This window comes from Petaurus breviceps, unplaced genomic scaffold (assembly GCF_028583685.1).
Source record: "Petaurus breviceps papuanus isolate PSGF00001 unplaced genomic scaffold, PetGlider_PUasm1.0 118, whole genome shotgun sequence".
In the NCBI taxonomy this organism is placed as follows: domain Eukaryota; kingdom Metazoa; phylum Chordata; class Mammalia; order Diprotodontia; family Petauridae; genus Petaurus; species Petaurus breviceps.
The window spans coordinates 18,468,431-18,482,259 of NW_027185616.1; the positions used below are offsets into that span (position 1 = coordinate 18,468,431).

Sequence of the window (13,829 nt, forward strand, 5' to 3'; positions counted from 1 at the left end):
AGGTTACATAGCTACTAAGTGTTGTGTCGGAGACTGGATTTGAACTCGGGGAAATGGAGCTATTCTTAAAGATTATAAAAGCTGTACCTATATGTAGAAAAGGATGAGCATGATTGTACACATATAACTTATATCAGATTGTTTAATGTCGGGGGGAGGGCAAAAGAAGAGGGTGGGAGAGAATTTGGAATGCAGAACTTTAAAAGAAATGTTAAAATTGCTTTTACATGTAAAAGAGGGAAAATAAAATATTATTCAAGAAAAGAAAAGGGTGAGCAACATGGGCAGGCTAACAGCATTTCCATTTTTGCCCCACATGTTTTCTTTGAGGTTAGTAGGTCAGTAAACAGGGGAATCTGTACTTCTATGCACAAATATATCAAGTTGCCTTCTGAGTTCCTTTTTTAAAAAGTTTAAAAGTTATTCTTTGTCCACAGAGATGACATTGCTGATGTGCTCAGTGGAGCTCAGAAAAACCCTTTCAGCTGTTTTTCAAATAGTGGTGATAGGTTTGTGTTGATCCATCCACATTTTCTCATCTGGTCTCCCTTGTAACTAAGGGCATATATTTGCAACACAGCTGCCCAGAGTTAAGGTTGCAGCCAACGGTTATGAAATTGCAATTGAGTTGCATGGACCTGAAAAGTTCAAATCCACTGTATTTGAACCAGCTGAGCTTGAGTTATCACCAGAATTAAGAGAATTACATAGGAAGTTGAAAGTACACTGGAAGGGAATCCCTCCAGATATTTCACATCCGAGGATGCATCTATAAATTCCACCAGGTAAGCCCAAGCAATATGAAACACCCATAAAACTCCAAGGCTGTTGATGACTTGATTTTTGGCGGGGGAGGGGTATTTGAATAGAACAAAATCAGCCCTACTCTCACCGAGGATGACTGCTACCCTAGACATTCATTCCTGTTGGGTTAACACATCAAGTATACGGTTTCATATACATACATACATACATATACAAGTGTATGTTGTATATTTGATGTATTATGAGAGACAGAACAATCTAAGAGATACAGAGCTGCTTTTGAAAGCCAGGAATATCTGGGTTTAAGTCCTGTCTTTTTAATGTATTGATTGTGTGCTCACCTGCATTAGTAGAGGGATTTTCCTCACTTGGGAGTTCCTTATAACAATGAAATTACAGGTTCAGTCTCTATCTCTGTTTGCTATGCTACATTACCTAATATTTGTGCTATTATTGAGCCTAAACAAAATTCACATTAAATTATTCTCTTGTAAATATTATAAGTAATTACTGGATTACCTTTCAGTATTTTTTTTCACAGAAAATTAAATAAAGTATTTAAATCAAATTTCCTGATTTCCACTGAAGTTCTTCATAAATAAACTCTCTGGGTTAGGCACTTAATAAAAATTATTCTAGCTTTAAAAATCTTTGGGATTTCATTTAGCACAAAGGTTTAAATGAGAGTAATCAATAGATATAATGTAAAAATTAGTAAAAATGGAAATTAAAACCATGATGAAAATAAAGCTTAAAAAAGTGGAGAGTGAAGATTAAGTTGGTAGCCTCATTGTACCTATAAAAAAGATATTCTGTCTTTGTAGGAAAAGTGAAAAACCACTTTGAACTCCAGTACTTCTCTCCATACAACACTACACATCTAGCTACTTTAAAATAGCTTGACTTTTAACTGAATTCTTCATTTTAAGTCTAAATGTTTTTCATTGTCCAAATGATGACACATTCAACACATTATGGATATAGATTTGTAAAGGAAATATGTACACAGATCATCCTTTCAAGGCTAACTTTACTAAGGATAACACTTTATATGCCTTGTTTCCAACCTGTTAAAGCTTTTCAAAATAGGTAAATAAATAACTATGCCCTGAATCAGTCTCCACCTCCATAGCTATTTGACTAAAACAACAAAAAAACCCAGTCATACCAAATGACTGCGTCAGGTTACAATTTGTAAAACTCAGACATTCTTCAGAGAATTCTTCCTGCTTTAAATCTCAGACCAAAAATAACCTTGCTGGTATTTTTTAAATAATTGTTTCAAAATGTTTATTTCAACCATTTTGAAAAAAATCCAGAGCATATTTGCAATAAATTCTCCACTTAGATATGTGAATAGGATTTTTGCTACCACAAAATGCAGTATTTTTATGTACTATATTCCATCACGTCTATATAAACATGTCACCTTTTTAAGTTCCACAGGAAAACAAACACAAATATATGTAAATAAACACATAGAAGAATGTTCCTTCACTCAGAAGTCCTTTTTCCTCCTTGAAATCACATCAAGCAGTTTAAAATGCATATTGTGCTTTCCTCCTCACTTGAACATTCCTCTCAACAGGAGTTCATTTAAAAAAAAAAAAACAGCTCTGCACATGCATATCTCACAGCAATCCTTCAGGTGCAACACAAAAAATGGGGGCGTTAACAGAAGAACTCCCCGGCCTAACTTCAAATAGGAGCTCTGTCCTTGTTACCTTGTTATTTTATGCATTTAATAACGTTATTCTGAGAAGGGGTCCATCGGTTTCACTAGCCTGCCAAGGGGGCTCATGATTTGAAAAAAGCTAAGAACCCCTGTTCTAAGAGCACCAGTTGCAGAGAAGATGGTGAACTGCAGTTGTAGGGAAAGCTTCTTCATTGGGAAGTTCCCTACATCAGTGAAATCACTGGTCCAAGTCCTTACCACCTATCCTAATTTTTCTAGAAGGTAAGAACAAAAAACCAAGAGAAAATGAAGAGTAAACATCTCTCGTTCCTTTTTCACGTTATTAGAAGAGCAGCCACCGCAAATTTTAGAGGAAAGATGACTCCTGACACCCAATATTGACTGATGACCCAACTAAGGCATGATTTGGAATAAGAGATCTTGCAAAATCCCAAATCCCAAATGCTGTGCACTCCCACTAATGCTGTTCAAAAGTTAAAGTCTAGTCTCTGTCCTCTCTTCCTTTAATCAGACAGAGGAATTTTTCAGTGAACATGAATTAAGGGAGGGCAGGGAAAACTACTGAAAAACCTATCTAACCATCAGAAAAAAAAAAAATCAGATCTTTTTTTCCCTTCTATGTTCTAGTTAGTTCCTCATTTGCTGACAATTTTCTAGTAAAAGAAAGATTATGTCTGCCCTTAATTCAGCGATCAGGCTTTGCCCCTCTGGAAGTAAATTTCAGCTGGTATAGACAAAAGGGATATGAGATGATTTTTTAAGCACTATGACATCATTTTTAATGGGCAGTTCTACTGGTGCCATCAATTTTATCATTGCTATCACCTCAAAAAGCAGTTTCCAGTTGAATGGACAATCTTGTTCCAGTAAAAAAAAAAAAAGATAGATTAGGTTGACATGTGGCAACAGGCAAGAAAAGGAAGAAACAGGAAGAGAGAGAAAGTAAGAGAGAAAAGGATAGAAAAGGAATGAAGAATAGAATGGCGAGTGGAGGGGAGGGGAAGGGAAAACAAGGAGAGAGGCAAGAGAAGAAAGTGGATTTTGAAGAGCTATGTGGAAGGAGGATTAGACGTGTTTCTTGGCCCAGAGAACAGGATTTGGAACAATAGGTGATCATTAGAAAGAGGGAGATTTACAACTGATGTATGGCAGTGAGATGATACAGTGAATGGAATGCTGGACCTGGAATCAAGAAGACCTGAGTTCAAATCCAACTTCTGACATTTACTGGTTGTGTGACTCTAAGCTAATCACCCAACCTATTTACCTCAGCTTCCTCATCTGTAAAATGGGGGTAATAATAATTATGACATCTACCTCCTAAAGTTGTTGTGAGAATAAAATAAGTAAATGTTTGCAACGCACTTTACAAACCTTAAAGAGATATGTGTGCGTTTATAAAGATATACATACTCATGTATGTTTGTGCATGTATGTATGTACACACCTGCTAGCTTTCACTAAGAGAACTATCTAAAAATGGAACGAAGTAAGAGCAGCTAGTGGGTTCCCCCCTCACTGACAAGAAGTCAATAATCAGTGTAGGATCATCACTTGTCAACGTTGTAGAAGGGATTCTTGTGCTGATATGTATTGGGCGAGATGATTTTTGAAGTACTTTCCAATTCTGAGATTCTGTGAGAGTAGCAAGGGAGAAAACACGGAGGGAATGTGAATAAAGGAAAGAAAGGGGGAGGGGGGAGGAAGGAAGGGAGAACCGAAGACAGATGGCTCTCTCCTGGAGCTACTTCCTCCTCCCCATCTATGAAGAAGTGCAACATTTCCAGAAAGGGGCTGCAAGTGCTCCCGGGAATGTGATTTATGAAGATTTACTTCTTTTCCCCCTGTAAAGCTGTTAGTAGAAAGTGCTGACTGGCTGGCAGGGAAGAATTTCTCATCAATGCTCTTTGATTGTATTTTGCAAACAAAATGCCTGTTGCTTGGTAACATTTCACTTGAGCCTGACCTTCCCTGAAAGTTATTGCTATCAGATTCGATTTACACTGTCCTCCTGTGATTACTGTAATCTTTTAAACCGAGGAGTTCATCTATCAGGGGAAAGAAAAGTTGGGTATATGAGTCAATAGCACTGCTATCCACCAGATTTATAGCCTGCAAGGGGGGCTAGGGTGGGGGAATTTATTTCTGTTTCTCTTTCCCGATAAGAGTAGAACCAGAGTTTCTAAGACACAGGAAACTCATTCTTCCTTCTTCTTTTCCTTCTCCAATGCATCCCCTCATCTCCACAGTGTGAGAACAGGCTCCTTGGTAGCATTTCTCCCCGCTCCCACCTCCATCTTGCTCTAACACCAAAGAGATGGGTAGGGGGAATTGTGGGGTGAAGATGAGCAACTCATACTTAGGGTGTTCTGAGAAGTTGTGGTTACAAGACAAGCTCCTCTATTTTAGTGGGATGGCTCAGCCATAGAAATTCAGGAAGGAGTTTATTATAAGGGGAGGGATATATTTGGAAATGGAGGTGATGAGGAAGGAAGGAAGAAGGAAGGAAGGAAGGAAGGAAGGAAGGAAGGAAGGAAGGAAGGAAGAAGGAGAAATTCTGGGAGGGTAAGGGAATGGAGTTGAAGGCGGGAAGAATATCTCTTCAGCAAGTTCTCGCAACTTCTCCATAGATGCAATGTCCTGCCACCCCACACCACCCCAAAACACACACATACACTGAAAGAAACTGAGGAACCCAGATACCTGGGATAAGAAAGAAAAAATGGAGGGGGGAAAGGAGGACCATCATAAGTGGCAAATTGCTTCAGTTTTGAGTGACCTTACCTCCAACTTCCATAGATGGAAAAGATTATTCTAACCCCAAGTTAAAACATAAGACAGGTCTGAACTCGAGGCTCTGACCTCCCCTATCTACTTATAGCAAACTAGAGGTTCTATGCAAAGATCCTGCTATCCTATCCCCTTACCCCATAGACAGAACCGGCAGGAACCAAGATTTCCAGAGAGACAACAGCCAACTCATCCCCAGTCTGGCAAGCTACCCTCACTTTGGTGTGATGAGAAAAGAAAAATCCTTCACTTGAATTCAGTCGACCTGAGTTTGTGTCCTTATTTTCCTACTAACTAGCAACATTTTAACTCCTTGAGAGCCACATCTCCAGGAGTCGCCTTCTTCTCAAGTTCTAAAACATCTTCACTACCTACCTTACAGAAGTGATATAAAAAACACTAAATTAATATTGTTGTTATTTAACAAACATTTATAAAGTGATTCCCAAACTCAAGGGGCTGGGAATAGGAAGAAAAGAAAACAGGAAAAAGTCTTGCCCTTACAAAAGCTGTAAAATGTAAGCTTTTGTATATACAAGGGTCCAAGTTCCATTCGCTGTCACCCTGGACAAGTTATTTTACCTCTTGGTGCTCCAAACAAGTCTCTAAAGCTAAAGAGGTGCCCATCTTCATTGGCAGATGAATTTCCTGATCTCAAAGTTCCCTATATCCAAATAAATCACAGGTTCCGTCCCTTGTCGATCAAGACCTAGCTCTCACCAGATTTTTGCACGTTGGTTAGAGATCCAGCCTCTGAGTTAGCAAGTCTTGAATTCAAATCCTGCCTCTGACAAATGCTGGCTGTCAACTTAAGCAAGTAAGGACCTCAGTGCCCCATGGAATTCTCTAAAACTATTAGATTGCAATATTTGATACAAGTTGAAAGGTTCCTTATACCAGTGGTCCCCTCCACAATAAACAGAAAGGATATAGACACAACTAGCTCTTCACTCTTGGGTTTACCAAAAAAAAAAATGTGTAGAGTATGTGTCTGGTTCCTCTTGGGAAGCTATGTGGTAGTGCTTTGAAAGGAATGGTAATAGTAATAGTAAAGTATACATGTAGCTTGTATATGCCTTCCCCCAAATATTTTTAAAGCTTAATTTTTAAAAATTCAAATTCTATCTCCCATTTTCCTCGTTCTCCTAAATCACTGCAGACGCCACACTCTAAGAAAGCTCCTCCCTCCCACCAAAGCGGGGCGGGTGGGGGGGGGAGGGGGAATTCTATATTTCTTAGGTATAAAGATCAGACACAGAGAGTAGAAAGAAGACCACTCTGTTATTTGGTCCCCTCCTTTCCTTATTCTCACAAACACACAAGAGGAAACATTTTCACAGAAATAGAAATCTTCCCTCACCCAATTTTTGAAGAAACTCTACTGTGTGGCATATAGGTTTTTTAAATATTTCTTTCCATTTTTAGGAATCTTATTTCCCAAATGTTCCTGAAGGATCTCTCTCTCTCTCTCTCTCTCTCTCTCTCTCTTTCTCTCACGTTCTCTCTCTCTCTCTCTCTCTCCTATGTCTCTGTTTACCTTTGCCTCTATGACTTTGTTGCTCTCTATGTAAAATTGTACAAGTTCAGAGGGAATTCAAATAGATCTTCCCATCTTCTCCACTCCAGAACTCTTCCTTCCCTCCTAGAGAAGGGAGGTGGGAACTACCTAATTCAGACAGGATAATGGGGGGTAACACAGAGGAATGTGTAACCTCAGCATATCACCTTGACCAACTCTGACCCTTATCTTTGCTTGCCTCCTGAAACCAAATCCTGAAAGGCTGGCTCAGCTGGTTGAGTTTGTTCATTAAGACACACAGTTGGTTTTTAAGAGTTCTGAGAAAAGCTTTTTTTTTTTCTTTTACATTAAAAAAATTATTATATTTTACTTGAGTGGGAGGAATTGGAAGTTAAAGGGCAGGAGATTAAGTCAAATAAGTTTCTATCCTAGGCTCATGCATCTTTAACTCTGTCAAAATGTAATAATTCAAAAATAGCAAAAAGTAGGATCATGCAATATTAGAATTGCAAGAGATGTTAAAGTTCTAGGTCCAAACCTCTCGTTTTTTCTGGTACAAATGAAGACCTCTGGGGCGGCTAGGTGGCACAGTGAATAGAGCACCGGCCCTGGAGTCAGGAGGACGTGGGTTCAGATCCGGCCTCAGACACAACACAAAAACTAGCCGTGTGACCTTGGGTAAGTCACTTAACCCCAACTGCCCTCCAAAAAGCAAAAAAAAAAAAAAAATGAAGACCTGAGACTTACATGAGACCACATAACTGGCAGATCCAGAAAAATGTCCAAGACATTTTTCACTCTATGTTGCCTCTCAAGAGCAAGAGGAAGAGTAGAAAATGGCCCATATTCCATGGGAAAAATGAAAAACAAAAAGAATGCCTATATTTGGAGCCTGACGAGAATATTAAAATTATCCATTTAACCATCTAGCCAGCACCAAGCATAAAGCTTTGAAAATAACAAACCCTTGAAAAATGCTTGTTGAATTGAATTGAATAATAAACCACTGTGGAAGGGGTATCCAAAGTACTATGCAGGTTGTATTAGAAGCAGCAATACCTCTATATGATCTCCGAGGTAGAATTAAGGGAAGTCTCTTCTGGCTACGGAAAAGGGGTTTGGCACAGACGGAATACAGCCATTGAACTGGGAGATTTTTCTCCAATGGCGCCCTGCAAATGTAGTCTTTTAACAGCCTTGTGCCTTTCTCAAGGAATCGGAGGGGGGAGAGAGACTCAATGTGTCTGTTCACTTGCATTTGTATCCGATAGGGGAAAAAAATGCTTCTTCCCCTACAGCTGCGCGTTGTCTTTCTAGGGATCTTTTGCCCTGAAAAAAGGACAACTGGGTCTTTGACTCTGGGAGCTCGAAAGGAAGGAAGTAACAGGAGAAATTTACATGACCTACAAGCATATGATATCCTGTATATTTGTTTGTGGAAGATGTAGCATTTAACTATATACACTGCTCTGCTATGTTATAAAGATGTCCATGCATATATTAAAGGGGTATGTCACGTGTATGTACATCATAGCTGTAGATCTAGTTCACAGAAAGAGAAATATGAATATATAAGCATAGAATGGGCACATAGCACACCAGGATATAGTAGATATGGCCTCTCTGAAAAGATATGGGTCTGGTACATATATATATGTACGCATGTATCTATATGGCCATATTACATCTCTTTGTATGATGAATATTGCAACAAATATTTTTATCTTGGCATTTCTCTCTGACATATGCCTCAGTCTGGCTTTGTGTATGCAAAGGAGGCCAGAGAATCCATATTCTGATAACCACAGAAAGCAAGCTTTCTCTTTACTCTCCAGTTTTTTAGAACTTAGCAAGGGCAGTAGATCCAGAGAGTAAAACCAAAGATGTGAAAATGTAAATGCAATAGTACGAGGGTTCAGAAGGAAAGCAACTCGTTCCAGTCATTATAAAGAATTGTTCAAATAATTCAAGCTGCTTCTCAGGCTTTCCTCCCATGCCTTCGATTACACTTACTGTAGTCATTCCACTTCAGAATTTTGTCCCTTACTTTTTAGGTTAACTCTGTTAGTCTAGGAGGAAGGGGTTGGGGGTCAGAGAAGGACAAACCAAGTCTGGCTTTGATTTATTTAGACCGATACTCTTCCTAGAATAATTTAAACTGGGTCCCCTAAATTATGTTACTGTAGCTGTTGCTACATTTCTTTCCTGATTTTTACTTTTCAATTTTGTAAGAAGGTGAGACACTTAAAAGCGTCTGCTCCTATAATTGAAAAGGCCTTCTCCCTGAGTTTAAAGAGAGTCAATTCGACATATTGGCAAGAAAACTAAATTAGCAGATGTGGATTTAAGCCCTGCTTTGGTCACAACTGGCCCCATCCCCTGGAGCACTTCAGTCCCCTTCCTTGGGCCTCGATTTCCTTCTTGGTTAAAATAAAAGTAGTTAAGACTAAGTTATTCCAGTTCTAACAATCCGTTTTCTAAATTTAACACTCGGAATCCCGATGTAAGGAAGAGAATCAGGCAGACAGAGTGGGGTTTGTAGGTCACCAGAACCTGCACTCCTTTCGGGAAGATAGGGCTCAGGCACCTCCCACAGTCAGGGCTGCATTCGAAAGGCAGATAAACATTAATCCCAGAGAGGTGGATTGTTGCTCTGGCCTGAGGGTTACTGAGCTAGGGAACCATGAAAATGAAAGGCTAAGGGAAGTTATCGCTCAAATGTAATTTCTGTGTCCTGGGCCATTCAAACTCTCCTGCTTCTTTAAACCAGCAATAACCCGTCTTTGACTGGAAAAAAAAATAGAAATATTATCCATAGACAGAGTTAAACTCAGGTCATTAACTTGGTGAAATGCAATGGTACTGCCCGGTACCAAATAAATACGTCTGGAAAATCTCTGATGAATTTCCCACTCCTTTGTTCATGAAATGATTGGTCCAGTCCCTCAAACAAACTGACTTTAGGCCAAAATGGCTCTTTGCTGTGTGATGAAGTAGAACTTGCCCTTTAACACCTCTTCAGTACCTATCCAAGTCAGGACCTGCTTCCAAGGTGTGACAGTCCTGTTGTGTTGTGGTGATAGTTGTTTGGGGGAGTAAGGGAGGAAAGTATAGCGCTGGGTTCCTGAGAGCGGCCTAGCCACACCTCTGCCTAGATGCTTAGAGGGCCTTATGATTCCCCTCCCCAATCCCAGTACAACCCATAAGCATCTCTGAATCTTTTGTTTCCTAGGGCACACCAGTTTCTGGAACGCACCCGTTCTTTTTCTTTGCCCCGTATTTTGTCCCAGGGCACGGAAGACCTTTTGCACAAACTCAGAGCCTGGCAGTAGCAGAATTTTTTTTTTTTAATCAAAAAAGAGTTCACGGGCTTTCATCCTTATATCTGTGAAGAAAAAGAAGCTCGGAGAGGTACTTGGAGAGGCATGAGCAGGGCCGCTGTATGGGGAACCCGGAATGTGCCAAAAGTGGACTCGCAGTCCGGAGAAACCGAATTCAACCCCGACAAATACCTTTCTTTTCTGGAAGTGAGGAGGGAGGGAAGTGGGAGAACAAGAGGAAAGAAAGAGACTATTACAAGGATTTGATCCTTCCTATTTATCCCCTCTCCCTTCTCTCCATTCCTTCTACCTTTGCAGCCCCAGGCCACTCGCCAGGACCATCAAATCTATCGAGAAAATTTCTTTGCTTAATTTAATTTGCTAAAAAGCCATGTTCTTCCTGAAGACCTCGAGAGATGAGAGATATCAAGGAAGCATATCCGAAGAGACTCTAGCTTTCTGCAGGTGGCTACCCCCCTCCACCCCCCTCTACCCCCCCACCCGGAAATTCGTTCTTCCTCTTGCTCTCCACGTCCTTGGCTTTCTCACCCTCACTGCTCCCCGCCTCATACAAGGAACCCACGGAGAGACCCTGCCTGGTCCCTAATGCCATCGCTCTCGAGTCTCCCAGTAATTCTGGGCTACAGAAACCTTACATGGGAAGGCTCTGGGTTTGCTGGGGCTTCGCTTTTGCCCTATCCGAGAGTCTCCAAGAGTAGCTGGAAGAGCTACGACTTCAAGACTCCTCACACTCCTTCCGTGCCCTCGATCCCATTCATCCTGCTAAAAATACTGTCCCTAAACTGGTGTTTTTCCATTCGTCCCAACACCTTAAACCGAGACTTCCTCCAAGGGCAAAAAGCCCGCTAGGGCGCTAGGTTGGAAGTGGTGCGGTTTTGTGTGTCGCCTCTTTTCTTTATTTTAAAGTCGCCTCTTTGTTCCTATATGCCTGAGAAAAGCTGTCAAGGAGCCAGACCTCTTAGAGGCTGATTCTGAAGGGTTTGAGAACAGGGCTCTCCCTGTTCCCTCTCGTCCGAGCTCCAGGTGGCTCGGGTCTGGACTGAGTTCCCGAGTTTCAAACTTTCTCTTCCCCACTCAGCAGCACAGTATCTAAAGGGAATGGGAGCGGAGAGAGGAAGCCCGGCCTCCAGAGAAGAGGTGCGCGCCCACGGGTGTCTGGGAGCAGTGTCAACCATCCCCCCACCCCCCGCTCAGCCCACCTGGAGATTGTCCCCTCGAGTCCTTCAGTTTCCCTCCCGTGGGCGCCCGCGCCCGCTGCTGCGCACCCTCACCCCTGTCTGCTTACCTGCCTTGGAGAGCTGCCCTTGCAGCCCCGACCCAGGCTGCGGCTCGGAGGCCCAGCGCAGGGCGGCAGCGGCTGCGGCCAGTTCCGCTGGACGGGGCGGCGGCGGCTGCGGAGGCTGCGGCGGCGCTTGCTGCTGCTGGGGAGCCGCGCCGCTGTCGCCCGGCGGCGGGGGTGGGGGACCCGGTAGGGCCCGCAGCGAGTCCGGGATGAGGCTCTCCAGGCTCTCGTTGGCCTGCTGCCGGCGGAGCGCCACCTGAGCGGCCATGACCCGCTGCCGCTCGATGATGAGGATGCATTTCTCGCAGGTGCAGTCCTTGAAGCGGCAGTAGCGCTTGTGGCCCTTGAGCCAGGACAGCACGCCGTGGTTGCGGCAGCGGGCGCACTTGGGCGTGCGCTGCAGGGGCGCCCGCGGCGGCTGCGACACCGGGCCGCCCATGTACAAGTATGGGGAGCCGTAGCCGTTCATGCCGCTGGGCTCCCCGGGGAGCTGGCAGTCTGCAAGTGGCGGGGGCGGCGCAGGGAGTACCGGAGGCAGGAAGGGACTGGAGGAGCCCCGAGAGGCAGCTCCGGGCGCTCCGGGGCCCTGCCGCGCCCCCCGCGCCCGGGGTGGACGCTCGCCCCCTCGCCTCTTCCCTAGTCCACCTAGACTCACAAGGCCGCCGCTTCTGCTTCGCTCAGTCCACAAGCTGGGCTAGGTCCCAGGGTCTCCGCCGGTCTGTGGCCGCCGGGCCGCCGGGTCCCCAGCTCTCCCCGAAGAGGAGCCGCGGTGGCTGCCTGAAGAGGGCGAGAGCTCTGGCTGACGTCTGGAGCTGGACTGCAGCGTTCCTGCGCGCTTCCTCAGGGCCGGGCGCCTCCCCTCCCCCCCCCCCCCCCCCCCTCTCCCCTACCCCCACCTCCGGGGTCCCCGTCTCTTTCTTCTGCTCCCCACCGCCACCCCCCACCTCTTCCCTCCTTCTCCCTTCGCTCGGATCCCTGCACTGTCACCTCGGTTGCCACCTACATGCAGCCTGTCCTCACTCACGGGGGCGCTCCCAGCTCTCTCCCTTCCTCCCGCCTGCTTTTCTCCAGGCTGCTCCCAGAGCCTGAGGTGGCAGGAGCCCGAAAGCCACGGGGGTGCGTGTCAAGGCGGGGGGTGCGGTGAGAGGGAGGGGGAGACAGGGAGGGAAGGGCCCTGCGTCCCTCAAACCCTCTGGGACCGATGTGATGGCGGAGATCGCTTGCCTGCTTCTTCTAGGCTCACAGCCCCAGTGAGCTCTCTCCTCACCGTGCAGAGGAGGCAGGACCGATCCGACGTCTTCTCAATTGAGGCCTTTCTAGTCGCAAGAGAAAAGTTTGCCCCGGAAGTTTGGGGATAGTAGTTGGAGGGGAGGAGAAGAGAGGGACAGGGTTGGGGGAAGAAAGGTTTTCTGGAAAGTTGATCTCAAAAAACTAATGCTTCTTCTTCAAGTATTTTTTTTTTTTCCTTTTGCTCCAGCCGAGAAAAATGAATCTCAGACACCATGCTAGGCAAAAGCAAAGAACCGATTAGCGGGCCCATTACGCTGGCTACTTCAAAAGGAAGAACGAGTTGGAGCAAACTCCCCCCCTCACTCCACAATTTTCAATAAAGCCATATTCCTAAAGACCTATGAACAGCTCCGGTGCTGGCTTTAAAAAAAAAAAAAATCTGGATTTAACTCTCAGAAAACCGGAGAAGCTGCATTACAGACTAAGCATCCTGGAAAGCCCCCCGAATTTAATTACCCTGTCCTTGGGAGTAGCTATTAGAAAAGCCAAATGCAGATCTCCTTTCATCTAACCCAAGTCTCAGGGATGTGTTTTTTAGTTATGAATTGGGCCCCTTTGCTTCGTTCAGCTTTGAAAAAACGATCTCCCCCTCTCAGGTCCCCAACCCCCAGATTTTCTCTGGACCCCGTCCCGGGATCTCGCACTGTCTAAAGCCGATTCGAGGCTTGGCCACCACAGAAACTGGCTACTGGCTTAGGAAAATGACTCCAAGCCGGGAGGTTTCCGACCCTATTTGCAAATGTCTTTGCGAGAGACCCGCAAGGTTAAAAGTTTTGAAAACATTGTGTACTACTGTTGGGGCCAGCATTTCAACACAGTTCGCGGTCGTAGCTAACTTATGGCAGATCCTTTTCTGTTGGACAAGCACATAAACATTTCAGAGGCTCTTTGTGATTCTTCCTGCGGAAAGTAGCTTTTTTTTTTCCTCTTTGGAAGACTGCAATCCATTCGGTTGTCCTGAAAATGAACACGCAACACATACACTTTCCTATCATGATTACAGTAAACTCTGTAAAATTATACTGTCAGGTGCAGTAGGTTAGTGATTTCACTTTCTGGGGAAAGGCCAATTTCCAAACATAGCAGGGAAATGTGTGAAAGGGTGTTTGTGTGAATGCTCACGTATATACACAAGCAGGTCCATAT

The 13,829-nt window shown here is 44.2% G+C and overlaps 1 protein-coding gene across 1 annotated transcript in view; it reads right to left on the reverse strand.

Annotated features, from left to right (window-relative positions):
- Window positions 1–11,862, reverse strand: part of DMRT3 (doublesex and mab-3 related transcription factor 3) — a 21,064-nt gene extending 9,202 nt beyond the window's left edge. The window contains exon 1 of the mRNA XM_069088188.1: window positions 11,397–11,862. Coding sequence (XP_068944289.1) covers window positions 11,397–11,862 — 466 coding nt within the window. The remainder of the gene's footprint in view (window positions 1–11,396) is intronic.
- Window positions 11,863–13,829: the final 1,967 nt, after the last annotated feature.